This window comes from Typopeltis vanoorti, chromosome 20, assembly GCF_054136105.1.
Source record: "Typopeltis vanoorti isolate ZY-2024b chromosome 20, IOZ_Tvanoo_1.0, whole genome shotgun sequence".
Classification (NCBI taxonomy): Eukaryota; Metazoa; Arthropoda; class Arachnida; order Uropygi; family Thelyphonidae; genus Typopeltis; species Typopeltis vanoorti.
The window spans coordinates 112,410,524-112,437,972 of NC_143568.1; the positions used below are offsets into that span (position 1 = coordinate 112,410,524).

Consider the following 27,449-nt stretch of genomic DNA (forward strand, 5'->3'; position numbering starts at 1 on the left):
ACTTCGGCTTTCTTCCAATGTATTCTGTGGTGGGTATCTAGAGCATGGTCTGCAAGACCAGAGTGGCTGTACTGGTGAAACCGAATGTAGTCTTTGTGTTCTGAAATCCCGATATTCGCTGTCCTGCCTGTTTGGTGAAAGTAGGACAATTTAGAGCTGCAAGGGACCTGGTATACCCCAGGTAGGTCTAGGGGAAGTGGTTCGTCTTTGGTAGAGCAGATAAGGGATGCCAACTTTTTATATGGTTTGTAACAAGAAGTCAGGTCATATTTTTTAAGATTTTGGTTATTTTTTCAGAGGTGCCCTGGATGTAGGGAATGGTGATCGATTTATTGTGAAGGGGGTTGTGGTTTACTGGTTTTAATGTTTTTGGGGTTGTAATCATTGCTAAGAAAGTATTAAGGATGTGGTTTAATTCCATGGTTAGGGCATTGTCGTCTGAACAGATTAATTTTGCCTTGTTATATAGTGTTTTAATAACCCCATATTGTTGTGAGTGTGTGTGTGTGGGGGGGGGGGGATTGCTGGTGAATGTATCTGCCTGTATGGGTGGGTTTTCTATAAACAGAGAAAACCAAGGATCCATCAGGCTAGCGAGTGATTAGAGTGTCTAGGAAAGGGAGGCTGTTGTTTTCCTCTTTTTCCAAGGTGAACAGGATTGATTCTGGGGTGTTGGTTGTTTAAGTGTTTTAAGAAGGAGTGGAGTGTATCTGAGCCATGTGGCCAAATAGCGAACACATCATCCACATAACGAAGCCAAATAGTGGGTTTTTGTGGGGCAGAGTTTAAGGCTTTCTCTTCAAAAGTCTCCATAAAGAAGTTGGCCAAGGGTGTGGAAAGTGGTGAATCCATGGCTGTCCCCTCTATCTGTTTGTAGAATTTTCCTTGCCAAACGAAATAGCCCAGGTTCATTGTGAACTGAAATAGGGCTGAGATATCGTGAGGAAATTTGGCTTGGATGAGCTCTAAGATTTTCTTGAGTGGGACATTTGTAAATAGGGAAGAGATGTCAAAACTGACCATTATGCCAGTGTGTTGGAGTGAGAGATTTTCTATACTGGCTTTGAAGTGGGCCGAGTTTTTTTATGTGTGATGGTGTTTTGCAAGTATAGTGTGTGAGCGCTTTGGCTAATTTATATGTGGGGGAAATCAATGCCATCCACTATGGGACGTAATGGCACATTTAGTTTATGTATTTTTGGAAGTCCATATAATCTGGTGGGGGGGGGAGGGATCTAGAGTTAAAAGGTTTTAGTTTGTTGGTAACTTCCACGGGCCAAGAAGTGACCTTTAAGGAGCCTATGTAGTGTTCCAATTTGAGAGCTGTGGGATTATATTCAATAGGCAGGTAGGTAGCCCAATCTAATAATAAAGCATTACGCTTACCTGAGTAGTCCTTTTGGTTCAGAACCACAGTGGCGTTTCCCTTATTCACTTTGGTGATTACTATTTCCTTGTTTTTCTTCATTTCTAGTAGAGCTTTATATTAATCTTTGGATATGTTGGTTTTTGGTGGTCTTGCTTTGGTGAGAACACCAGCTACATCCAGTCTGACATTGTTGGCGATATGATTTGGAAGGTTGCGGATACCACGTTCTATTTGGATCATTATTTCCTCAGCAGGTATTTTTTTTAGGAGATAAGGTGAAATTGTGGCCATGTGCAAGAACTGTGAGTGCTTCAGGCTTCAAAACAACAGAAGAGAGGTTGACTACAGTGTTGAGTGGTTGCTGGTGGTACGGAGGTAGAGTTCTTTTTCAAGTTATCAAATTTCTTGATGTGCCGACTACGTATCTTATCAAATTCTTTTGTTGCCGAAGTGCACGAGATGCCATAGAGAATCGTCCAAATGTCGTGGTTCAGCGTGCCCGAAAGCTCCTCCTCTAGCACCCATAAAGCTTTGTTTCCATCTGCTAGGAGAACATGTATAGCGGTAATTTGTTCTCGTAGTAGGGCGAAGCTACCGCGGTCATAAATCCAGAGAGCCTTCTGTGAAGAGAAACGGTGCTTAAATTTAACACAATTTGGTATTACCTCATTATCCCCAGCAGCATTTTAGGAAGGTCAAATGATTTAGTTGTCTAGATATCTTCAACTTCAGTTTGCCGTATTGGTGGGCCTTTCGTGCAATGGAATCTCCATGGATGATAGTAATTCTTGTAGAAAGGCTTATACATTGCCAACACATGACTATTAAATTATTTAAGGAATTTACAATGTATACTGGAATATTAATTAAAAAAAAACTTTAATAAATACTTCCTATATTTCAGCAATGTCACATTGCTGTCTTCATGGGAACATACAAATATGGTACGTGCATGCAGGCACTACAAAAAGGAAATGAGGCAGAGGATAAGAAACTACTGCTGTTCCTAAAGCCCTAATGGTGCCCCCTAGTGGGCTATATTGGGTTGTCTTGGCCGTTGGGCTGATGTTCTCATAAGTAAGTCTCCCAAATTTGGGGCAGTCTTATGCACCCAAATTTGTTGAGGTTTGGAACATTTTTTAGAGCTGAGGCTGATTCTATGAACAATCTTTTGTACTTAAACTTGCTGCGATGTATTACTTTGGCTTTCTTTCAACATATTCTGTGACGGGTACCTAGAGCATGGTCTGCAAGACCAGAGTGGCTGTACTGGTGAAACCGGATGTAGTCTTTGTGTTCTGAAATCCTGATATTTGATGTCCTGCCTGTTTTGCCGAAGTAGGACAGTTTACAGCTGCAAGGGACCTGGTATACCAATCAGGCAGGACAGCGAATACCAAATCAGACTTTGACCCTTTCAAAGTCTGATTTGGATTTGGTGGTGATTCTTTTACAGCTGTTGATTCATTATATGTAGGAGGAAATCAGAGGTAAAAAGGAAATGGGGCATGCAATGAGAGGTGACAGACTTACAAACATACTGCCCACACAGAGGGAACTTGGTCTCCTGTCCATACATTGCCTTGACAGTTCCCCTGCAACCACTGTACATGGTCTCTCTCTAGTCATGAACTGGCAAAATGAGTGGCTGCAAGATTTGGGTCTGTTGATCTGGGATCCTCCACATTGCATTCCTCTTGAATATTTTCTACCACTATTCTATCACTGCTTGTTTCGTTTAAGTCTTTCAAAGTAAGTTACTCCAAATATCCAGAATATCTTTGTTTTCACATCACCTTTATCATCTGTTTCCTTTTACTGTACTCTTTCCTCTATTTCTATGCTTTTTTTTTTCATTATCCTACTGAACATTTTACTATCTTCTGTATTCTTACCAAAGTCTTCCCATTATATTTTCTTAAAGCACCTGCTGTCATACTTACTTGAGAACTTTTGATACTTTCCCAGGACCATCTATTCACTTCAAAGTTCTGATTTTTCTATCCTTACTGAAAACTTTACCAAAATCCTCTCTCACTGAATCAATGACTATTACATTATTTAAGGAATTTACAACATATACTGGAATATTAATTAAAAGAAAGTTTAATAAATACTTCCTATATTTTGGCAGTGTCACATTGCCATCTTCAATGGGAACATATAACTATGATACGTGCACGCAGGCACTACAATAAGCAAATGAGGCAGAAGAGAGAAACTACTGTTGTTCTTAGAATCCTAATGGTACCCCCCTAGCAGGCTATATTGGGTTGTCTTGGCTGTTGTGAACCTGGTATACCTGGGATATACCAGGTCCCTTGCAGCTGTAAACTGTCCTACTTTGGCCAAACAGGCAGGACAGCAAATGACAGGATTTCGGAACATAGACTACATCTGGTTTCATCAGTACAGCCACTCTGGGCTTGCAGACAATGCTCTGGATACCCGCCACAGAATACGTTGGAAGAAAGCCACGTTAATACACCATAGCAAGTTTAAATATGAAAGGTTTCATAGAATCGGCCTCAGCTTTAAAAAAACTTTCCAAACCTCAACAAATTTAGGTGCATGTGACTGCCCCAAATTTGGGAAGCTTGCATCTCGAGAACATCAGCCCAACAGCCAAGACAACCCAATATAGCCCACTAGGGGCACAATTAGGACTCTAGGAACAATAGTAGTTTCTCTCTTCTGCCTCATTTACTTTTTGTAGTGCCCGCGTGCACGTGTCATAGTTACATGTCCCCATTGAAGATGGCAATGTGACATTGCCGAAATATAGGAAGTATTTAATTAATATTCCAGTATACATTGTAAATTCCTTGAATAATTTAATAGTCATGTTACCAACCTATAAGCCTTTCTACAAGAATCACTGAATCAGTGTCTTATTTAGAATTTGTCACTGAGACAAATTCTAAATAAAACAACATGGTGCATAACAATGTCATGCACCATGTTGTGAACATGGTGCATGACATTGTTAATGGGATTAGGAGTACACTGACATGTAGGGAGAAGGAGATCATTGTGCCAGTGTACAAAGCACTAGTCAGACCACACTTGGACTATTGTGCTCAGATTTGGTCCAAGTGTGGTCTGATTATTATATTCTATCACCTCTTTTCCTCCTATCCACCAGACTAATTTACATTACCTTAACACTCTCTCTCTCTCTATATATATATATGTAACTAGCATTCTAAAATCCTGATATTGCCTTACTCACTAGTCTCTGTACCTTCTCTAATGTTTCCACATCACAGTGAGCACGTACAGAGACTAGTGAGTAAGGCAATATCAGGATTTTAGAATGCTAGTTATATATATATATATATAGAGAGAGAGAGAGAGAGGGAGAGAGAGAGAGCGTTAAGGTAATGTAAATTAGTTTGGTGGATAGGAGGAAAAGAGGTGATAGAATATAACTGTTTAAGTTAGAGAATTTCATTAGATTTATGCATAGGAAATTATAAAAAGAGTAGAAGGTGAAAGGGTAAGAAGAAGAAGCCATCCCTAAATGTTGTAAAGGTGTGAAGAAGGGTGTGTGTGAGGGGTAGATGTTTTACATTGCAAATTATAGTGGAACGTGTTACCTGAATGTAGGGTGTTGAAGAGTTTAAGGTTGAATTTGATAAATATGTTGTTGGTTGAGTGAACCTCCCATGATGAGTCTGCTGACTCTATGGAGGTTACATCACCTTTTAAAAATATGCATTACATAAATGAATATTTATGTAATGTTGGTTTCTGTGCCAAATGAAGTAAATATCTAGAGATATTTCTGTTTTATGATTATACCATGGTGTGTAATCAAGAAAAACATCAAAAGAAAACAAAGGCAATTGTTGCAATCAGTAGCAACCCCCCCCCCCACACACACACACATGCACACTCTAGGAATATAGAACTACACCTTTGTAAGGTGGTTCAATTCTTCGAACTTGCAATTACTTTATATACTGGTGCTGAATATTATTCCTTATGCAATGAATAGTTTCCATTCTTATTTGTCTTTAGTCATCAAAAATAAACATTATACAGAAAATTGGTTTTTTGTTTCTTTCATAAAATTATTAGATACTTTTTTTTATAATTTATGGAAGAAAATTCAAAATCCAATAAAAAAAATTTCTCATATATATATTTCATATATTTAATGTTAGTCATAATACCTCACTAGTTTTAGAAATGCAGATTTTGCATGTTTCACAATTCTTTATTTCAACTTTTTACCCTAGGTTATTTCTAAAAACAAGATAAACCATGCTAATGTTTTAGGATTATAGCTTTTCTTGGAAATAAACTTTGAAAACTAAAGTATTTTTGTAAGACTATTACACTTTTTTTATATATAATGTTTGTCAAGTAGCTTTATTTTATCGTCCTACATGTTTCGCCAATTTTTCTATCGGCATCTTCAGGGAATACAAACTAGTAAGCTAAATGAAGGTAACAGACTAGGTTATAACTGATGGTTCTAATTCATACAAAAAAAAAAAAAATTGTATATTGTGCATGACAATGTGCATGTCTCATGAACGTGATTTATTCGTTATGGCTCATGATGTAATTGTCATGAAAGTTCATTTCTTTGATGTTTAATGATCTGATTAAAGCTTTCCAAATTTCTGGTAAGGTTAGACCTTGATTCTTGTTTAGGTTTTCAGTTTTACGGGCGACTGTAGCAGCTTCTTTAAAGATTCTGGAATGGTAGTTATCTTCTAGTTTGTATTCCCTGAAGATGCCGATAGAAATGGCGAAACATGTAGGATGATAAAATAAAGCTACTTGACAAACATTATATATAAAAAAAGTGTAATAGTCTTATACATAACTGTTAAGAAAAAATTCCACATGAAGTATTTTTGTGTTGTTGGGGCTAAAGGAATAGATGTAAGATAATAGAAAATTCTTAGAAAAAAATTCCTACCATCCCTTATTTTGTAATAGGTTTTTAGTTTATTATATTGTATTATATATACAGTAAAGCTGGAAATGAAACATGGACCATAAAAAGGAAAGATGAAAGACAAATTCAAACAGCAGAAATGAAGTTCCTCAGAAAAACAGCAGGATATACCAAGTGGGACCACAAAACAAATGAAGAAATCTTACAATCCCTGAAAATAAAACCAGTTAATTACTACATAAGACAGTATAAACAAAAATGGCTAGAACATTTCAATCGAATGGACAACAGCAGACTACCAAACATATTATACAGATACAAAATAAGTGGAAAAAGAAGAATCAGAAGACCAAGAAAGAGATGGCATGAGACTGGAACATGCCACTTGGCCTAAATTCCATGTTAGAAAGAAGAAGAAGATTCCAGTAAAGCTTTGTGCCCCATGCAGTGCAGTGATGATGATTTGGGAGATTTATTCAGTATACTATTTATTCACAACCTTTCCACCATTCACTCCCTTTTTTAACTGAAGTTCATGAATGTGCAAATGCATAGCTAGAATTTATAGGATGACAACTAATTCATTTTCTGTTATAGTACTTTATTGACTGCTGATGATTGTAAATTGGACATTTATCTGTAACAGATCTATTTGTATTTGTGCCTATTCTTTTCCTTATAATAGGCTTGAATGCCATCATACACAAATAGTTCATAACTTATTTTAATGGCATTACAGCAGCAAACAAAACTAAATTATAAAAGGATGTTTATTGTTATTCAGGCCTCCATGGAGTCAAGAGCTCATCGTGGGAGTTCCTTCCTAGGAAACACAAAGTCTATCATACCACTCCTTGAACTCATTGACGGTTCTTGCTCTCACCACTCTTATCATGCAATGCATTCCACAGTTCAACTACCCTCCATGCAAAGAAACCACTTCTCACCCTCTTGTTCCCGGCCTCCTTTTGTAACCTCCAGGGATGGCCCTTGTCATTGCTCCTTCCTGCTATTCTACCAAGCAAAAGACCTCTCTGGTGTCCACCCTGTAACTGCCTCTCAACAGTTTAAAAGTCTTGATCATATCACCTCTCCTTCTTCTATCCACCAAACTCTGCAGTCCACATTCCCTCAGCCGATCGTCATAACATTGTACAGTCCTGAAACTGTCTTTGTTATCTGTCTCTATACCCTTTCCACAGTTAATTTATCCTCTTCAAATTCTGGGAACAATGGAATGATAACTCTTCTATCTCTGCAGATCAGTGTCCTTCTCAGTATTGCAGCAATCCTCTGGGTTACCTTCGCCACCTTTGCAATATGCTCCCCTGAATTTCAGTTTTCTATCAATCATCAAATAGTTTTATTGTATCAATGAATAAGGTACAGAGACATTTTCAGTTTGTGTAATATATTTCTCAACAAATAGTGCAATTAGAGATAACTGGGATAAAAACGGCACTAACTAATGAATCACATGTCCTCCCCTCCCCACAGAAACTATGCTGTATAGACTCAAGCAAAACCACATGTTGCACCAGCAAACATTATCTAACTAAAAGCTATTGTCTAATTTTTCAGTTACATGAAATAAGTGTTTGTTTGATTGCCTTTAAGATTTTTGATGTCATTAAGACAGATCATAACATAAACTTCTCATTACATAAACGGTAATGAGAAGTTCCATTGGAATGATAAACGGGCAAAACACGCCTCTCTGTCGTGAACGTGTTAAAACTAAGAAATGTATTAGCGAATGTTGTTATGGTAGTTTCATAACAATTCTAGCTAATTGTAGCTAATTCTCTTCAGTCAAATGAAATTTGACTGAAGAGAATTAGCATTTCATCTCAACAATTGTCGACTTACCTTTGTCATTGGGTTGCACAATCTTTTGTTAATATCACACCAATCATGTGCATGTCTTCATAGCTGCTCTATCTCTACTGGCCTACCATTGCTGTCCATCTTGCACTCCACTTTCACTTCTCTTTAGTCATTCGTGAAGGATTGTTAATTGCGTATATCAAGTCTTTTAAATTACTAAGTAATTTTTGCTTGAAATAATGGGAAAGAAGATGATACTATTTGGGTAGATGACTTTGACGATGCACACAAGGAAACTGCTCTCGAGGCCGGAAGTAGCAATAGTGAATAGGAGATTCTTGGTAAGTCATACCCATTTTCAGTTTTTTAAAACCTGAAAACTTTAGTTTCTGTAAATCCCCACATATATCTCGCATCATGATTTTTTAGCTTTAATTTTGGGAAAAAAGCATGAGTTAGATATGAGTAAATACAGTTCTTATTTTCTCTGTAGGTGGTGTGTTGCATGAAGGTATCTTTCTATGCATATAGGCATTTTATAGACTAAATTGCTAAGTTTATTATTTTTGGAGACTCAAGTGCTGGGAAAAAAGCAGGAATTTGTTGTTTTCTAGTATGATGGTAAACGATATGAGGATGAATGTTAAGATTGATTGGTAAAATCCTGTAGTTCAGTCAAACTGGACCATATGATGAATTCAGACACATAGCCAAAGTTTTGATCATATATTGGTAGCCATCAGGGCCTGCTTTTCATCCCCATATCATACCTCTTTCTTCATACTTTTTATGAGTAAAAGTGAAGTAATTAGCCTATAGCCAGATGCATTTTTGCTTGTGGTATTTATCCTAAAATTGGAAGAACATGTTGATAATGTTGAATAATGTCACCGTCTTGTAGACATTTTTCTTGTAATAGTTATATGGTTTTTATTCTTGGCACATCAGTGAATAGGGGAATGATGTCTAGGCTTACTAAATCAGTTGGTTATAATACTGCGACTTTCATTTCTTTAAATGAAATGTGGTAATTTTTACATAGAAGTCCATATTGGCTTGTGTGTGTGTGTGGGGGGGGGGGAGACACCAACTGAGCAATATATTTGGAGAGATGAGAGGTGGTTGTATAGATCGGCTTGGGTTTTGGTGGCTATTCATAACAGTGCATTATGGTATAAATGATCCAAGAGGGGAAAAATACATATATGTATATATATATAATTAATTAATTAATTGAATTTACTAATATTTTACTGGTTTTTGAATCACCACCATCATTAGAACACAAATTAAAACTGTGGTAAATACATAGCACTCAGCTAGATAGTTATAGAAACAATTCAAATTGTAATTGAAAAAAGAACTAATGTTCTAACATTAGTTCTTTTTATTAGTTCTCATCACCCCCTAGGGACCAGATAACCATAAATTTAATAAATAATAGCTAAGCTTTATTGTTAATGGAGTTACCCCTTTTTATTACCAATGTAGGCAGTTATTTATTAATTTAAAATTTCAGTTCGAATATATAATAAATCAGACATTCCTGAATAAATCAGGATGATGGTAATATTTAGATGAGGAGAGGAAAACCAAACATGTAACAATATATCAAAAGGTAGATATAAAAACATAAAACACATTTTGGAAGGCTTAAAGATTATAAAATTTGAAATTATGAGATAAATGCAAAAAATAGTAAAGAAAACCAGCCAGCATGATCATGTTCTGGCCGTTTGGGTGGATTATTGAATAAAGAATAAGAGAACTTAGTTATGAACTTGATGCATGTTCTGCTGGATATCTCACCTCCTCTTGGAGCATCTCACCTGCTCCAAGAGGAGGTGAGATGCTCCAAGAGGAGGTGAGAGAATGTGTAGGCAGGAAAGTAATGGGATGATCAGGGATCAAAAGGAAACAGATGGAATTGCAAAGGGTTCTAAAATGAAGAAGCAGAAAGGGAAATGGCCCCAGTCCAGCATGGAGAGATCACATCGAGTGAGTGGTATCAGTGGAACTAGCTGTAGATCCAGAAATGAGTTGTTGTGTTTGTATACCAATGCTAGAAGTATAAGAAACAAGGTGGATGAAACGGTTGCACTAATTGCGTCTGTGCACCCAGAGATTGTCGGAATAAGTGAGACATGGTTAGATGAGGATGACATCCTGACAGGAATAGAGATGGAAAGGTATGATGTGTTTCGTGAGGATAGAAGGGGTAAAAAGGGAGGGGGAGTGCTATTGATGATAGAGAAAGAGTTATGTCCATACAAGGTGGAGATGCAAGAGGGAAATGGGGCCAGTGGTTTTGAGGCAGTATGGTGTGAGATAGAGGTGAATAGAATCAAATACTTGGTGGGATGTTGTTATAGACCTGGTAATGTGGATGGTGGTGATAGTGAAATGTATAGTCAAATAAGCCAAGCAAATAAGAAAAGGGTGATCATTATGGGTGATTTTAATTATGGCAATATAGACTGGAATGAAGAGATAGCAACTGGAAGTAAAGAAAATGAGTTTCTTGAGTTTTTGAGGGATAACTACCTCAGACAGTATGTAACAGAGGGCACAAGAGGATTAAGGGTCTTGGATTTGGTCATCTCATCGGAGGATGTAATTATCAATGAGGTATCAAATCATCCACCAATTGGTGAAAGTGACCATGAGGTGATTACTTGGGTGGTTGCCAGCAGTGCAAGGACCCCTGTGAAAAAAGGTATATGTGGAACTACAAGGGGGGGTGATTATGAAGAGCTCAGGAGACAGCTTGCAGGTGTAGCATGGAATGAGGAGTTAGCTGGAAAAGAGATCAATGCAGCTTGAGGGATTTTCAAAAAATATTTAGTGGATGCAATGTCTAAATGTATACCACGGGTGAGAAGGTTAAATAAGTTAGGTGTGAGATGGATGAATAAAGAGATTAAGCATGCAATACAGAGAAAAAGGGCATTGTGGAGGCAGCATAAGAGAAGTGGAAGTAACCAATTTCATGAGTTCTACAAAGACCAGGCAAGGAGAGTGACTTGGTTGGTGAGAGTAGCTAAAGAGAGGTATGAACAGCAGTTAGCTAATGAAGCTAAAAAGAATCCTAGGGAGTTCTTTCGATATGTAGCCAGCAAAAGAAAGAATGATTATGGAAGGATGACATTGATTAGAGGAAATGGTATAAAGACAGCTGTTGCAGAATGTGTGGTGGAGATACTTAATGAGCATTTCATAAAGATCCTTCAATCTTGTGAATGTGACTTCATGGAGAGATTAAGAGCAGTTGATGATGGGGAGGAGAGACTGACTGTAAGTGAGCAAGAGGTGTTTGGGGAGTTGAGTAAACTAGATGTAAATAAGGCTGTGGGACTTGATAATATATCACCGCGTATTCTGAAGGAATGTGCCAGAGTGTTGACACCTGCCTTGACATATTTTTTTAATACGAGTCTTGCACTTGGTCAAGTCCCTAAAGAGTGGAAGGAGGGCAAGATTGTGCCACTTCATAAAGGAGGTGATCGAACTCAAGCATCAAACTATAGGCCTATCTGTGTGTCAGGTGTTGTGGTTAAGTTGTTGGAGAAGCTTGTGAGAACTAGGATCCAGAGTTGGGTTGACAACAATGGTATAATCTTTGATGGACAGCATGGATTTGCTAAAGGGAGGTCGTGTTTTAGTAATCTACTTACTTATTACAATAAAGTGACTGCTTCCTTGGACAGAGGAGAAGGATACACAGTAATATACTTGGATTTTGCAAAAGCTTTTGATAGAGTACCTCATGATAAGTTGACAGTCAAACTAGAGCAGATGGGGTTGGATATTAGATTAGTGCATTGGATTGGAGACTGGCTATCTGATAGGTATCAACAAGTTGTGTATGGGGGTGCAATATCCAGGAAAAGGAAAGTCACTAGTGGAGTGCTTCAGGGATCTGTTTTAGGGCCATTACTATTTAACTTGTATATTAATGATATTGGCGAAGATTTGGATGGAGATATTCAGTTGTTTGCAGATGATGCAAAGTTGGGACGAACCATAAAGAGTAGTGAAGATGTTGTGGCCTTGCAAGAAGACTTGAATAAATTGAGTGATTGGGCAAGCAAATGGGGATGCGAGTTCAGTGTTGCAAAATGTAAGGTTTTAAAATTTGGAAAACAAAGATGGGATGCAGAATTTATGCTTGGTGAGAATATATTGTTGGAAGTAGAGGAAATAAGAGATCTGGGAGTGATAGTGGATAAGGATCTAAAATTTAGGGGACACATCGCCAAAATTGTGAAGACAACACAAAGACTTCTGGGAATGATGAGGAAGACACTGACGTGTAGAAGTAGGGAGATTCTTGTTCCATTGTATAAGGCTTTGATTAGGCCACACATGGACTGTTGTGCCCAGATTTGGTCACCTGGTTTTCAGAAGGATGAAGAGATGTTGGAAAGGGTGCAAAGGCGACTGACTAAGGTAGTTTCTGACCTCTGGAATGTCGAGTATGAGGAAAGATTGAAAAGATGTAATTTGCAGAGTCTAGTGGAGAGAAGGAAGAGGGGAGATATGATAGAGACCTACAAGTTGGTAAGGGGTTGTTATAGGATCAATGGTGGAGAAGTTCTACAGAGAATAGTGGGAGATCAGGGGAGAACCAGAGCTCATACCTGGAAACTGTATAAAGAGGGTGTGAGTAGGGGAGTGAGAGGCAGGTTTTTTTCGTGCAGAGTTGTGAATGATTGGAATGCCTTGCCTGAGAGTGTGGTGTCTGCAAGGAGTTTGAATGTGTTTAAGACCCGGTATGATGAGATGTGTGAGAGATAAAAGGACCTCCTAGATGAGTCTTTGACTCCATGAGGTCTTGTTTTAATAATAATAATAATAATAATAATAATAATAATAATATTAACTGGAGTTCAGTTGGTTTTGAGAGTAGGGGAGGGGGAGTTCTTTATTTAATTGCAAAGGGACAAGATTAGATAGGGTGTTCATAACATATTGATTATTCTTACAGCTAGAGATTCTGAGCACTAAATAGTTTTCATTTTCCTGGAAATCAGTAAGGACCTTCTCAATATCTAGAGGGGGGGATTAATTGTATAGCATATAAAGATATTTCAGTAGTGGGATTTTTGTTAATATTGCTAGTATACTTTTTGTGGGATGTAGATAGTCTAGTTTGGGGAGATATTGCAATTTTGGTGATGTTCAGTTAAAAATGATTTTAAAGAATGAATGTTGGATCAAGTGTAGTAGGTATTGCATCCTGGCTGGCAGTTAAATTTGTAAATGTTGTTTACAAGTTTAGCTGCCAACCATAAACAGTCTACTGGAATAATAAAGAAAAAAAATTACTTCAATAGACTGTTTTATTAATTCTGTACAGCACATCTAAATACTCCTTTGTCTGAACAGGAACAGCTATATGCTTTGGTAATATACTCAATTAATGAAATGTGACTCTGCTCAGTACTAGATCTCTTAACTCAAGTATTTATTCTCTAGATGATTTTTTTTCCCTTTGACTTTTATGGAACAGATTAATGATCTGTAAGTTCTGATTTCTCTTTCTTGAAGTGTATGTAATCATTGTGCTTGGAGGTGGGTGACCTTCCATTCCATATGTTAAGGAGCATTAAATTATTAGGATTTTAAACAAAAGCAACATGTTTCTTATAAAACATTGAAAAAAAAAAAATTCTGCCTTCCTTCCATCCATTAAGGATTGCATATCCACACTGGCATATTTAGAGATTTAAATGTTTACATACTATCAAAGTTCATTGCATAATGTTGCTGTCATCACATTATTGCCATATCCAGCAACTAAAATCAGTCTTCCATACTTATATTTGTTCTTACTTCTACTACTCACTATAGTTAAGTGGTTAGCAGAAGTTAGGCAATACTCCATGGTCTATTCCTTATTCCCAAAAGTTTTTTATATCTTCCTTTGCAAGCTCTCTAATTTTGTTATTCATTCATTTTCCCACTTTTTTCCTCTTTTCCAATGCAGACAAATATTATCATTTCAGATGGACTATTACGTGCAATTTTTCTTTCCCCTCTCCCAGTTTGAATTGCTTTTGCCACATATCTTTACTCTGGTTCTTGATCCTGTCATAGTTACTTGCTTTTCTTTATTTCTTTTCTTTGGTGAAACAATCACCTGCCTGCCTAAATTCCATTTCAAGACTACATGATCACACATCTGAAGCATCTACTCAGTCATCTTCTAAGATGTCACTAAATCCCATGCCAGTGTTCTAAGTATTTCCTCTGCCACACAAATGATTTGGCAGAGGAATACTAGGAATCATTTTTGTATGCTGCCTCTCACTTCTAAGCAATTTCAAAAATAAAGTAAATCTGCAGGTTTCATTTTGGAAATTGATATGTGAAATTTGTGAATTAATTTTTAATTACTGTTAAACTTGATAAATTACATTTGACAAGAAGTTAGATTCTTGTTTTTTTCCTTTACCCAAGCATGAGTAAAGTTTACATGTGAGGTAGCATCACAACTAGGCTATTTGTATATAGAGGCAAATGACTTCATATCAAATTGCTGTAATATCCCATAGTGTTCAGCACCCTTCCTTTGGATCTGTCTGTTATCATGCATTATGAGAAAGGGTCACTGCCCAGACCAATTTTTACCTTTTCTTATCAGTGGGAGCTGAACTTGGATGTGACATTACAATTTAATGTGAAGTCGTGTCATATATATATAATATGAAAATGGCTATGAATTTAGCAACTAAAAAAATTTTGTTTTCAGTAATATTCTTCTATATATTTTTATTTAGGTCATTTCTAAGTTGTTGTGACCAAACCTTTCTTTATTAGGGATATCTTTTTTTTTGGGGGGGGGGGATTAGAATGTACTTATACTTCAGAAGAAATTATCACTCAAGCATGAGCAAATGAAATTTGCACACGAAACAACGCGCGCGCACACACACGCACACACATATATATATATATATATACAGTAAAACCCCTTTTTTACACTTTTCAGGGGACTGATGGAAAAAAGTGCAAATAGCGGGAAAGTATAAATAGCAGGACATGTAAAAAAACATGAAAAAAAGGCTAAAAGATGACTTACTGCTAGTATGTGAGTCTACATGCTAGATTACAAAATTTAATAACTGAAAATAAATGAATTTACAATGTACTTACATTTATCTATTTAAAAAAATCTTTAATTGCTGATTGTTTTTGCTTTTCATTTTTTTTTTTTTTTTTTGACTTAGCGCCAGATTGCTTTGCATTGAGTTCAATGCTTGACCTGTTTTTTACTATCGTGTTCAAAGTGGACACGGAGAGTCCAAGATTTTATGCTAAATGCACACATGTTCCGGCATGCCAATTTACACGTCGCAGAATTGCCATCTTTTCTTCTACCGAAATACGTTTTCTGTCTTTTTTCTCCATGTTACTAACATGGATAATCCACCACCGCAAAGCAACTTTCACATGCTAAATTACGTTGCAGAAATTCTGCAATATCAATTTGTACTGTGATTGAAAAATCACAGTATCGCTCATCACTACAGTATTGCTGCATGTGCGCAAGTCACCGTGATGGCGGAAACGAAACTACAGCCGAAAGCAACACCACCTGAGAACAGAAATGCACAGATTTCCGCTGAAAACAATTCGAAAATCGGTATTGCCACCGAGAAAAAAAATGCAAAGCACGAGAAGTAATGTCCACGTCAAGTTGTTAATGGTGAGAAAACAATACATCGTGAGAATAGGTCTTAAGACGGGACCAACAGAAAATGACATAAATGGCAGGAAAACGTAAATTGCGGTAATGTAAAAACGCGGTTTTACTATATATATATATATATATGGGGTGCTTAAGGATCAAAGCTGTATAACTTAGAGGAGACCTCCACATAGCCTTTAAAGGAATGTGGAGAACTGACCAGGGCTTCTGACCTAATGTCCAATCCTCACCTTCTCGTGGTGCACCCTGTTGGGTATCTACATGGATACTGAACAAACAAGGAATGTGCTGGCAGTTTGGGATTTAGCTGACCAAATTTATTCTTATTGGCTTAAATCAAAATACAAAATGATGGTACAACATGAGAGAATTTCATGCCAGCTGGAGCGTCACCCAGTTAAATAAGGCCCCCATTGTTTTCACCAGGGAACCAGGGCAAACAGTGAAAAGTCAGCTACTGGAACAAATCTGAAAGCACACCCCAACTCAACATCACCAGAGTTAAAGATCGGTACTATCAACATAAGAAGCATGAATGGAAAAGAAATGGAGCTAGCTGAAGAATTAGATAAGTACAAGATCAACATAATAGGCATGACCGAAACAAAAAAGACAAAAACTGGTGAGATCTTTCTGAGCAATAAATCCAAATATTATATTCAGGAAATAACAATCAAGAAAATGAAGGAGTAGACATAGTATTCAACTAAATACGAGGCTAATCTTCTTGAATGGCAGGCAGTCTCAAGTAGAGTGATGTGGGCAAATATGAGAATGAGGAACTGGACAACGAGACTTATTTGTGCCTATGGTCCCACAGAAGGTTCTACTAAGGTAGAAGTGGAGGAATTTTTTGATGCTTTAGAAAAAGCAACTGACATAATGAAAAAGGAAAAGTTGGTCCTTGTTGGGGATCTAAATAGCAGAGTAGGAAATGATTGTCAGACATACAAAAATATTTTGGGAAAATTTGGAGAAAAGAGCAAAGCTAATAATAATGGCAAATAATTGGATGTCTGCTCAGGACATGGACTGGTTATTACTAATACAATGTGCTAATATAAAAAGGTGCAAAATTCACATGGAGAGAAGAGGCAAGGAATAAGAAAAGTCTCATTGACTATGTTATTGTTGATGTTGATGTTTTCTCCCTGGTGCAGGACACCAGATTGTACAGAGGATTTGAAATTGGAAGTGATCACTATTTAGTCTTGAGCAGGATAAACTTGAATTTCATATTGAAAAAGAAGAACATGTAAGAAAGTTTTAAAGCAAATAAAAGTTGAGAAGCTCTCAGATGTGAACTGTAGACTAAAATACACAAAGATTATTGGGAAAAAAAAAATGAAAGAGTTTGAGAACAGGAACCAAACCTTGGAGATTCAGTGGGAAGAGAGGCATGTGGCGAGGTTGTCTGCAAGGATAGAAAAATTAGAACTCCATGGTGGACACAGGAAGTTAAAGAGGCAGTGAAGGAAAAGAAGAAAGCATATCAAAAGTTCCTGGCAAATAAGTCAGCTTGTGCTCTTAGAGAATACAGAGACAAATATAAGAAAACGAAACACTGTGTAAAACTAACTAAACAAAAGTCATGGGAGGACTTTGGCAAGAACATAGAAAATAAATATCAAGAAGGTGGTAAGGTATTCTGGAGGTCTTGCCAAAGTCCTCCCATGACTTTTGTTTAGCTAGTTTTACACAGTGTTTTGTTTTTCTTTTCTGCTTTTCTTTTTTGGCTTTTTCTGCTTCAAGAAGCTTAGAAATGGAGGAAAGAGTGTTGTGAAAGGAGTTAGATATGATAAAGGTGACATGAAAACAGGAGAAAAAGATATCCTTGAATTATAGAGTAATTACTTCGAAAAATTGCTAAATGAAACAAGCAGTGATAGCACAGTGGTAAAAAAACACTCAACAGGCATACAGTCAGGAATACATATCCATACTTGAAGTAGAAAAAGCCATCAAAGACTTGAAATGTGGAAAGGCAGCAGGAGTAGATGATATTCGACCAGAAACGCTGAAGTGAAGTATAAAAGTCTTGCAGTGGCTGCACTGCATAGTTCAGAAAGCCTGGACAGAGGGACGAATTCCCGATGATTGGAGTAGAGTTCTAATTGTACCCATATACAAAAAGGGAAATAAAACTGAATGTGAGAATTACAGAGGTATTTCCCTACTGAGTGTTCTTGGTAAGTGTATTTGAGAAATGGTTGAGAAGAATTGTGGAAGAAAAGCTTGGTGAAGAACAAGCTGGATTCAGGCCAAATAGAGGTTGTCAGGTCCAGATCTTCACTTTACAACAAATAGTTGAGAAATCATGGGAATATAGCAAAGATCTGTATTTAAGTTTTGTCGATCTGGAAAAGGCATATGACAAGGTGCCAAGAGAGAGAAGCTATTCAATACGCTACAGTTATATGGTGTCGATGGGACATTATCTCAAACAATACCTAGTCTTTATTTGAGTTGTAAGTCAGCAGTTAGAACTGAAGGAAGTACAGGAAGATGGTTTAATGTTAAATCTTGTGTGAGACAAGGATGTACATTATCCCCTCTGTTATTTATTATCTATATGGATCACATTATGAAGGAAAGAAGTATTAATACCCCCCCCCAAAGATGTCACTTATAAAGGAAGGTTTGGTTGCGACAACTTAGAAATGACCTAAATAAAAATATATAGAAGAATATTACTGAAAAACAAAATTTTTTTAGTTGCTAAATTCATAGCCATTTTCATATTATATATTTCTGAGCGTAATTTACTAATTTAGTTTATTTTATTTCAGATAACAAAGCTAAAAGAAGCTGTTACTAGTAAAGAGCAGTTGTTACAAACTGTAGCACAAAAAGCAGCAAGAAACCAGAAATGTTTAGAGGAAAATTACCAGAAAGTTGTTAACGAACTACACCATATAGACAAGATTGTTGAAAGAGCATTTGAGGTAGTAAACATTATTTTATATTGCAATATTTTTCAATAAATTTGTACAGAATTAACAATAAGACTAACTGGTGTTGTGTCCTGAATAGTCAGAAATTGAAAATAAAAATTTAATTTATTCAGGGACAACTTCCTTTAATTGTGGGCAGTCAAATATTATGTTTTGGCAAGAAGTGTTTAGTTTAAGAAATGTGAGACTTGACCAGTTTGGTACAGAGTCAAATAAAGGGATTTATTTAAGGTTATTATTGAATTAGAGTATTCCATTCTATGTATTGTGTGAAAGCAAGTTGAGTGTAAGCTATAGTCCAAAGGTCACACTTTAGCCGTCCAGTACAACATATGGGCTAAGGGAAGGAGAATTTATTAGGAAAGCGAAGCTAGAATGCTTTCTCGTAAGAACACCATGCGCAAGTGAATGGCGCGCGATAAACGACGTAGCTAAGCGCGAGAATCTCCGAGAAAGAGGGAAAAATAAGGGTCAAGCTCCCCACACACACGAGGCTTTTTTTTTCTTTGGTTCCTGGTTCCTGCGCTCTTGGACGTTAGCTCTCCGTCTCCACCAACAGGATGATTCCGGATCGGCCATAGAAGTCATGAAAGGTTTATCGAGGTTCGTGAGGCAAGGCTAGCTATCTCTTCATAACAGATTAGCTAAGCTGTATCGTGTGACCGACAATACAGATGTGTTCCTGCGGTTCCAGAGAGACCAGAGCGGCACACCGCCTTATCGTCCTGGAGAACCTAATCGTGCTGCTATCAGATGTGACCTGAAGAACGGTAACCCACAACGGTGCCTTGATGTCCAAACAAGGCTGAAGACAGAACAGAAAGTCACTCCATGGGATGGTAACATAGAATGTTAAAGTATCTGATTTCAAATTAAAGATATGAGAGACTTTATAGGTTAATTTGGGAATGGACAAGTTGTAGAGAACTTTAGTGATTATCCCATTTTGGCAGTAACCTGTCTCTGTTTGAAGGTCTCCCTAGAAGGGATCTGTGTGTGAAATAACTTAGATGTGTTGTGAGATATGATTAGTGATCCTAGAGTGATTAATGATAAGATAATTTAAGCTGGAAATTTGTAAGTTTATAGAAACTCTATGATCCAAGTTTTGATTTATGTATTATAGTGTTAGTAATGATATCAGAAATTGCTAGGAAGGTGATTAAGTTAATCATGTACTGTATATTCTTCATGTATATCTCTTAAGCTTTAATAAATATGTTTTATATCATTTGCCTGAATCCAGCCGATTTTATGAATTCAAATAGTCACTCATAAAATTACTACCGAACCTAGAAGGAGGGACATATGAATATAGTTTGATCTTTGAAGCCACGACTGCATGTAAAACTAAAGGAAGTGAGAATAGTTAGATTAGTGTTTGAAATTTTATTACTGTGTATTACTCTGAGATAGCCACCTTGGATAAGAATCTTATCTATCCCCTGTATTGGCTGGCGCAGCAAAAAAATAAATTTGTCAATATTTAACAGGCGGACTGTCTCTGAGGACAACATTTTAGGGCCTTGACCCATACATAGACAAAGCCCTAATGAATGAAAGGATTACATGTGACAAAATTTGGGAACGGCCTGAATCATAGTTTGTTTAAGAAAAGGAGAGCGATAGCTGATTTATTTAACTTATTGGAAAACTATTATAGAAGCCGGAAGGGAAATAATTGTATGGGAGAGTGTAGGAGAGCAGTGGTAAAGGCAATAATAACGATAGAAATATATAAAGAAGAAAATCGAACAATAACAATTGGTGCAAATGACAGGACTTTTAAATAAGGTTTTAGGTAAGAAGGCTAGATTAAGTAAACAACTATATTAAATCATATAGAATCATCGTAATAACCATAGACGACAATTCAACACTGGTTTTTCCTGTTATGTTATTCAGCAGGTCCTTAATTATGACTGTCAGACATTTTGCTGATGGTGTTAATACTGGTAATCACTAGTGACATTCATCTGTTCAGTACACGGATATGCACCATGTTAATGCTGCATATCTGTGTACTGAACTGACCCAGCTTTTTGCCCATAGCTTATGTGCTGAAGTAAGTTGCAGAATTAATTCCAGAGCTCATGGACATCATTCATTATGCTTGTTAATCATATGTATTTTCACACTAGCTTCTTCTGTTTTGTGGTAGGAATGATCCATTCACTTTGATCAAAGACTAGCTGATAAGCATTGCTTGAAAATCACTTCAAGAATTCCTTAGGCCAGAGATGAGATTTCAGCCGAGAACTTTTTCCCACGCGGTGATAATGAAACTACTTTGTTTTGGCAGTTAATTAGCTGTAAACATGAGCATTTCCACAACCATTAACTGTATTGTTCTGTTAAAGCTATTTGTGATTGAGTCTGAAACCAGGACTCATATGTTGAAAATGATATTGTAAACACATGTTGAATTTTGAATAGGATTTTAATGGCTTTGCATTGAATAGATATGTAATAAATAGGTCTGTACAACAGAAGACAAGATTTTTTTTTCCCTTGACATTTATTCAAACATTAGTCTTCCAATGAAATAAAGATACAGTTGCTATTACTTCAGTAAGTTAATTTTTCATTATAATTGTTAAATATAAATTGTTTTGATAAGTTTAATCAAGATTCTTTATCTAATTACTGTTCTTCAACTGGCTTTCAAATATTCCAGCTGCCAATTCATTTTTCGAGATCTTATTTTTTATTTTTTCTGATGTCTTCGTCTTGGTTTTTCCTGACTCTCCCCCTTTGTCCTTAAATTTTATATTCTTTAAGGATTCATTCTTTATGTCCCAAATCATTTTAAGGTGGCAACATGGAAATTAAGTTTTCTGGTATCAATATTAGCAATCATTATCAACATTTTTGTGTATATATTTTTTAAGAATTATTTTGTATATCTCTGTTTAGTTTAGAGTAAGTCCAAAAAGTGTTAAAAGGTTCATTTCAGTGGATTAGTTTTGCCCAAAGCAAAGTGCTCATACCTTTTGGTATGAGCAATTTGCTTTGGGCAAAATGGTATTATATATTATATATATCTTGTAAGATAGCTTAATATCCTTGATTCATTTGTACCTGTTAAAAAAGAAAAAAAAAGTGCAGCTCCAGTAATGGTAAATTGATGCTATGGAAGGCAACATACATACATTTATTAAAGTTTGCACTATTTTCTGAGCACATTATACTGTAAAAGCTGATAGTTAATTTAAATGAAATGTAAACAGGTTCATTGTTCATCTCATGCTGAAGTGTTGTGTATGATGTATTTAAGATATAAAAGAATATATATATCAAAATTGTATGAAATCAACTTTAAATTAGGATAAAAAAAAAAAAAACAGTATATATATAGTGGAATTAGTGCTATTACATATTCACTTCCCAGAGCTTGAGCATCTTAAGACATCATGGTTAAGATTCAGTTGATTGTGCAGTGCCTTCAAAATATGCTTTGAAGAGTTTCTCTTTATTATATGAGGTCTTCCTTGTTTCATTCCATAGATCCTATGGTTAAAGGAGACTGTACGCTCAGCACAGTGACTTCTCAGGCTGAGTGAAACAAGGATGTAGTTTATATGGATCTACGGATATCTATCTATATATATATATATCTTCCCATTTGGCTAAAATAGAGATAGCAAGCATATTGAATCTGGTAAGTTCTCTGTTGATTACAAGTTTACCAGATTAAGACATAAAGAAATATAGAGATAAAAGTGCCAAGCATGTTAAAAAATGAAAAATGGACTTGAACTTAAGTGAAGATAAATATATTTAAATGGCCACAAAGTTTTCTATTTACTAAAGCCACCTTCAGTGTAGAGAAAGTTAGTTTACATGATGGAATAGTTCAGTGCAAGAATTCAACCCAGCATTGATATATATATACACTTTTAACATACTTCTAAATAATTATATTAGCAATATAGTTTTAATATTAAACATGAAGATAAACTTCATAAATGCCAATTTACTTAATATTAGGAAAGTAACATTCGACGTTTCCCTCTGTATTGAAGTCATCATCAGGAAAATACATATGTATAAGATATAAGCTACATGACACCGCACTTTACAAAGGTAAAATGAATCTAAGCTACTTATTAATCTTTTACCTAGCCTGATCTCTTGTGGAAAAAAACTAAATAATATTACATTTAAAAAAAAATAGATAAAAAAAATTAAATAAATAAAACACAATAAAATAAAACAAACAAATTAATTAAAAACAGAACCACATTAAAAGATGATGATGATGATTAAACATTTCTAAAGTCCTTACATATTGAGATTTTCTTTTGGACTTGTTCCGGTTGCTATAGCGGTTGCAAATTGGTCCTCCACGTTCTTGGAATGATTAATCCGTAATTTTTGTTCAGGTTTGGATAGTGTTTCTTATACACACGTATAAGAAATACCTCAATACAGAGGTCGAAACGTCGAATGTTACTTTCCTAATATTAAATAAAGTAATTATTTTTACATGTGTGTTGTGTCTCCATAAATTCTTAACTATGAATGTTGACTTTAAAATATGCCTTGTAACTTTAAAAGAAAGGATTTATAAATGCCAAGACAATTACAAGTAGGTAGATGTGGACATTAGAAACTTATTTGTGCTTATGATCCCACAGAAGATTCAAATTGGGAAGTAGAGGAGGATTTTTGGAGTCATTAGAGAGGACAGTTGACACAAAGGAAAAGCTGGTTCTTGTTGAAGATCTAAAGAGCAGAGTAGGAAATGAATCTCAAACATATATAAATGTTTTGGGAAAATTTGGAAGAAAAAGCACAAAGCCAATAATCATGGTATGTACACTTTACACAGACAATAGCAAACACCATTATTCAGTTCTGTTCTGTGTGGCTTTTATAACTAAATTAAATTGATATAGAAATATTTTGCATTGTCTCATTTAGCATACTCAGCATAAACAAAGACCAAAAGGGTTAATTAAAAGATTAATATTAGAAGTTAATTGTGCACTTTGCTGTATTTGTTTAAATATGGTAAATATTGAGTACAACAGGTATTTTTTCAATTTTCATTATAAATATTTATTGTATTGAGATTTACTTTCTAGTTTCTTTATGCTGCTTTTTTTATATTTTTTTTTTATCGTGTGTAGATACTTGAAGATATTCCAGATGTTGTGTCTTCCTGTGAGCCTTTAAAAAATGTGTACAGCCTATTAAGTAAAGGATCACTCCCTGAAGATGGTCCACTCAATGCTTTGGATGAAAACGATAAAAGTGATATTGTTCTTGTTTGATACATAATGAATTATTTTACTAATATAAGACATAAATAATATAATGTATATAGTTGAATATACAATGTAGGTCAGAAATCTGTGTGTAGTTTTGAAAATAATTCAGCTGGTATGATTTTAGTTAATGCTAGGAAATCCAAAAGTATGTAAGTTAAAATTGATGGCCAAATTATCCATTTCACTTGGAAGATTTATGAGTGCCAGAAATCAAAAGTTGGTGTCCAAGAGAAGTGCCTGTTATTATTTGCGATATGACTGGAAAAGCAGCAACAATTATGTTGATAAATGTATGGGGCATTTATGAGAAAGGAATTGCTAAATTGTGCTAATGACATATATTAAATATATATGTTCGAATCAGCGGTAATATTAGAGCAATTTTTTTAAAAAGTCCCACTGGTTACTAATATTTACATTACCAAAAATTGTGCAGTTTTGTTAAGAAATGGAAAAACTCATGATGAAATATGTATAGCAAAAACATTCTTCTGAATACTCCTTTACAATGAGTCTGTGTGATGCATCATCATTTTAGTTGTCACTGTTTATCTCTGTATCAGACTTTTTCTTTTGTACATTACAAATTCCATAATAACAAATCATCTTCTCAGTAAGTTTTCTGTATATTGTTACCCACATTCCATTATATCAGTGTACAATAAATGATGATTCTAAGTTGAGTTGGTATGACATTGTTCAGCATAATACAACTATGCTTAGTTTATTTATTTTTAAATAAGAGAAGATACAGTGAACTAACATCACAAGTAGGTCAGTTAATCATAAAAATATGCATGTACAGACATTTAAATTCAGCTTGAGAATGAGGAGTAAAATACTCATTCTAAATGGCATATGCAGAATTTTCTTAAAAGAAAATATGTTCCGTTTTTCTGGGGAAGGATGGGTATGACTTTCTCTAAATTAATCATTTTTTTGCTATAAATAATAAAAATTAAGTATATATTTAACAAAGTGTGATAAAATGAAACTAATAAATTATCATTTTAGTGTATATTTTAGGTGATAAGCAAGTTTCATTGTCTGTTACTGAATGGCTGAAATGATTTGAAAAAAGTAACATGAAAAAATTAAAAAGTAGTCTCTAGAGCTGTTTTTTTTTCCCCCTTATAATCTGAACATTAGTTACCATTACCACCCATGGTAATGGTAACTAATGTGTCCATCGGTTTCATTTCATTGGTGGGATTGACACACACACACACACACACGCACACATAAAATCTTCCAGCAAAGAAGTATGCGCTATTCTTAAACTGAGGCAGGAAAGTTCACATTCCTTAATCCTTGCCCTCTCTTGCATATGCCAACGTTCACTTCCAATGTTAAAATGGATTTGAAGCTGTCTGAAGTTCTCATCGTGTTTAAGTTAGTTTATCTTTCTTGTGTTTGAAAAATATCCATATGAAATAAATAAAATAACAGTATGGATTCTATAATAGCATAGTATTACTGACATGCATAATAAACAAATAACACTAATGAAATTTCATTATTTTTGTAAATTTTAATGAAGATGTATATATATATATATATATATATACACACACACACACACACACTAATCACTTTCTCTTATGAGCTTCAGAAGGAGAAAGTGATAAAATTGCTGAAACAATCTGGAAATAGCATTAGTCATTTTTGAACTATTTTCATTTGGCTTTTAGAGCAGTATGAAATTTGTTTGCCCTTAGTGCACTGTGATAACAACTAGGGCCCATTAGAAATTAATGCAAAGAATAGTATTAAATTATTACAATAAATGGATAACATTGCAGAATTAAAATCAAAATTAATATTGTACTTTAATATCCATAAATGTATTAGTTTTGGTTGGTGTTTTGCTATTATGCACCTTTAGGTTTCATCTAATTCATGAAATTTTAACATTTTCTTTGAAATGACATCTGTGCATGACTCTAGTCAACAACTTGCATATGACTATATGGTAATTGATATGTATGAACAGAAGATTACTTTTTATAACTTTCTATAGAATATCTATTATTGATTTTCCTGGGGGGGGGGAATTGCATTCTACATTATGTTCCCTTATGTATTTGAAAGTTCCACTTTCCACTCCAAGTTTCCTTGCAATAAATGGATAAGATACTCAAATTTTATTATTTTTTTTATGATAATTTCTTAGTTATTATTGTTATCACTGGAAAGAATTTATACAATAAGTCCTCATTTTAAAAGGGTTTGAAATGTCTATTATTATCATTTATGAACTGTATCATTTCTGAACAGTTGAAATATCCACCATTTAAAACTAAGTTTCAGCATGTAGGAGATGTTTGTTTTTCTTGTACATGGAAAAGTCTCCATATAAATAAGTTGATGTCCGACTTCTAATAATATACTGTATTACATAGCCATTGTAGAGAAACTGATTTAATGACGTAAATAATGCCAATAAAAATTCATTACCCTTTGTGATTTTTTATTATTATTATTTCTTTTGATCTCCGATATACAAAGCAAGCTGAATGAATTTTTTTATAGTCTTAAAGGTATTTATTATATCATTATCCTGCATTGTTGCTAAACTTTAAGAGAGTGCAAATAATTTCATGCCTAAAGTATATAAGTCAAGTATTTCAGAATCTCATCATTGATACAGAATTAAATTATGATGGTCAATCCAGAATGTTTCTAAAACGAATATACTTAAGTTCTAAATGGTCACTAATTAAGTAGCTTACATACTTTCATATTTTGAACATCATTTGTTTACTATTTTTTTGTGGCCTATTATTTTACTAATTTCCTAAGTATTCATAATCTTATTTCAGTGAATATGCATAAATACTTTTGATTTCCTGTGAGGAACCCATTGTATATTAATAGAATTTCATACTAATAATCATTTTAACAATGTTTTCTTGATTTTGAAAATCCAGCCAAAATTATTAAAACGGGTTGGGTCTGTTTTTTTCTCCTCCAAAGCTTTTTTGCTGTTAACAGTCATATAAGCTATTGCTTGCCTTTTTTTTTTTTTTTTTTTTTAATATTTTTATCATTTACTTATAATCAAGTTTCCAGATACTGATTTTTTTTTTTTTTTTAAATCTGTATTTATTCTATAATGTAAGAAATGTCAATTTCCTTTCATAATATAGCCAGTTGTCAAAACTTAATATCTTGCTAGTGTCAACAGAATCCCGAAAGTGTCATTAGGCACAATGCTGTTCTAAAGGAAATTCACTACTATAACAGATTATTTCTTGAGTCCCTGTGATAGTTGATTTGTATATATTTATCTTATTTCACTTGATTATAAATATATGACTTAATGTTTACTGTAGCCAACATTTAATTGTGACCCAAAAGCCCTACAAATTAATTTTTATATACTTTTATATAA

General features: G+C 35.0%; 1 protein-coding gene across 2 annotated transcripts in view; it reads left to right on the forward strand.

Annotated features, from left to right (window-relative positions):
- The window catches only part of LOC150095803 (uncharacterized), a 243,918-nt gene extending 217,397 nt beyond the window's left edge, over positions 1–26,521 (forward strand). For both annotated transcript variants that reach the window (XM_090409875.1, XM_090409876.1), the window contains 2 exons: positions 18,615–18,770; positions 23,915–26,521. In XM_090409875.1, the coding sequence (XP_090266001.1) occupies positions 18,615–18,770; positions 23,915–24,058 (300 nt within the window). In that variant the 3' untranslated portion in view covers positions 24,059–26,521. The remainder of the gene's footprint in view (positions 1–18,614; positions 18,771–23,914) is intronic.
- The last annotated feature ends 928 nt before the right edge of the window (positions 26,522–27,449 follow it).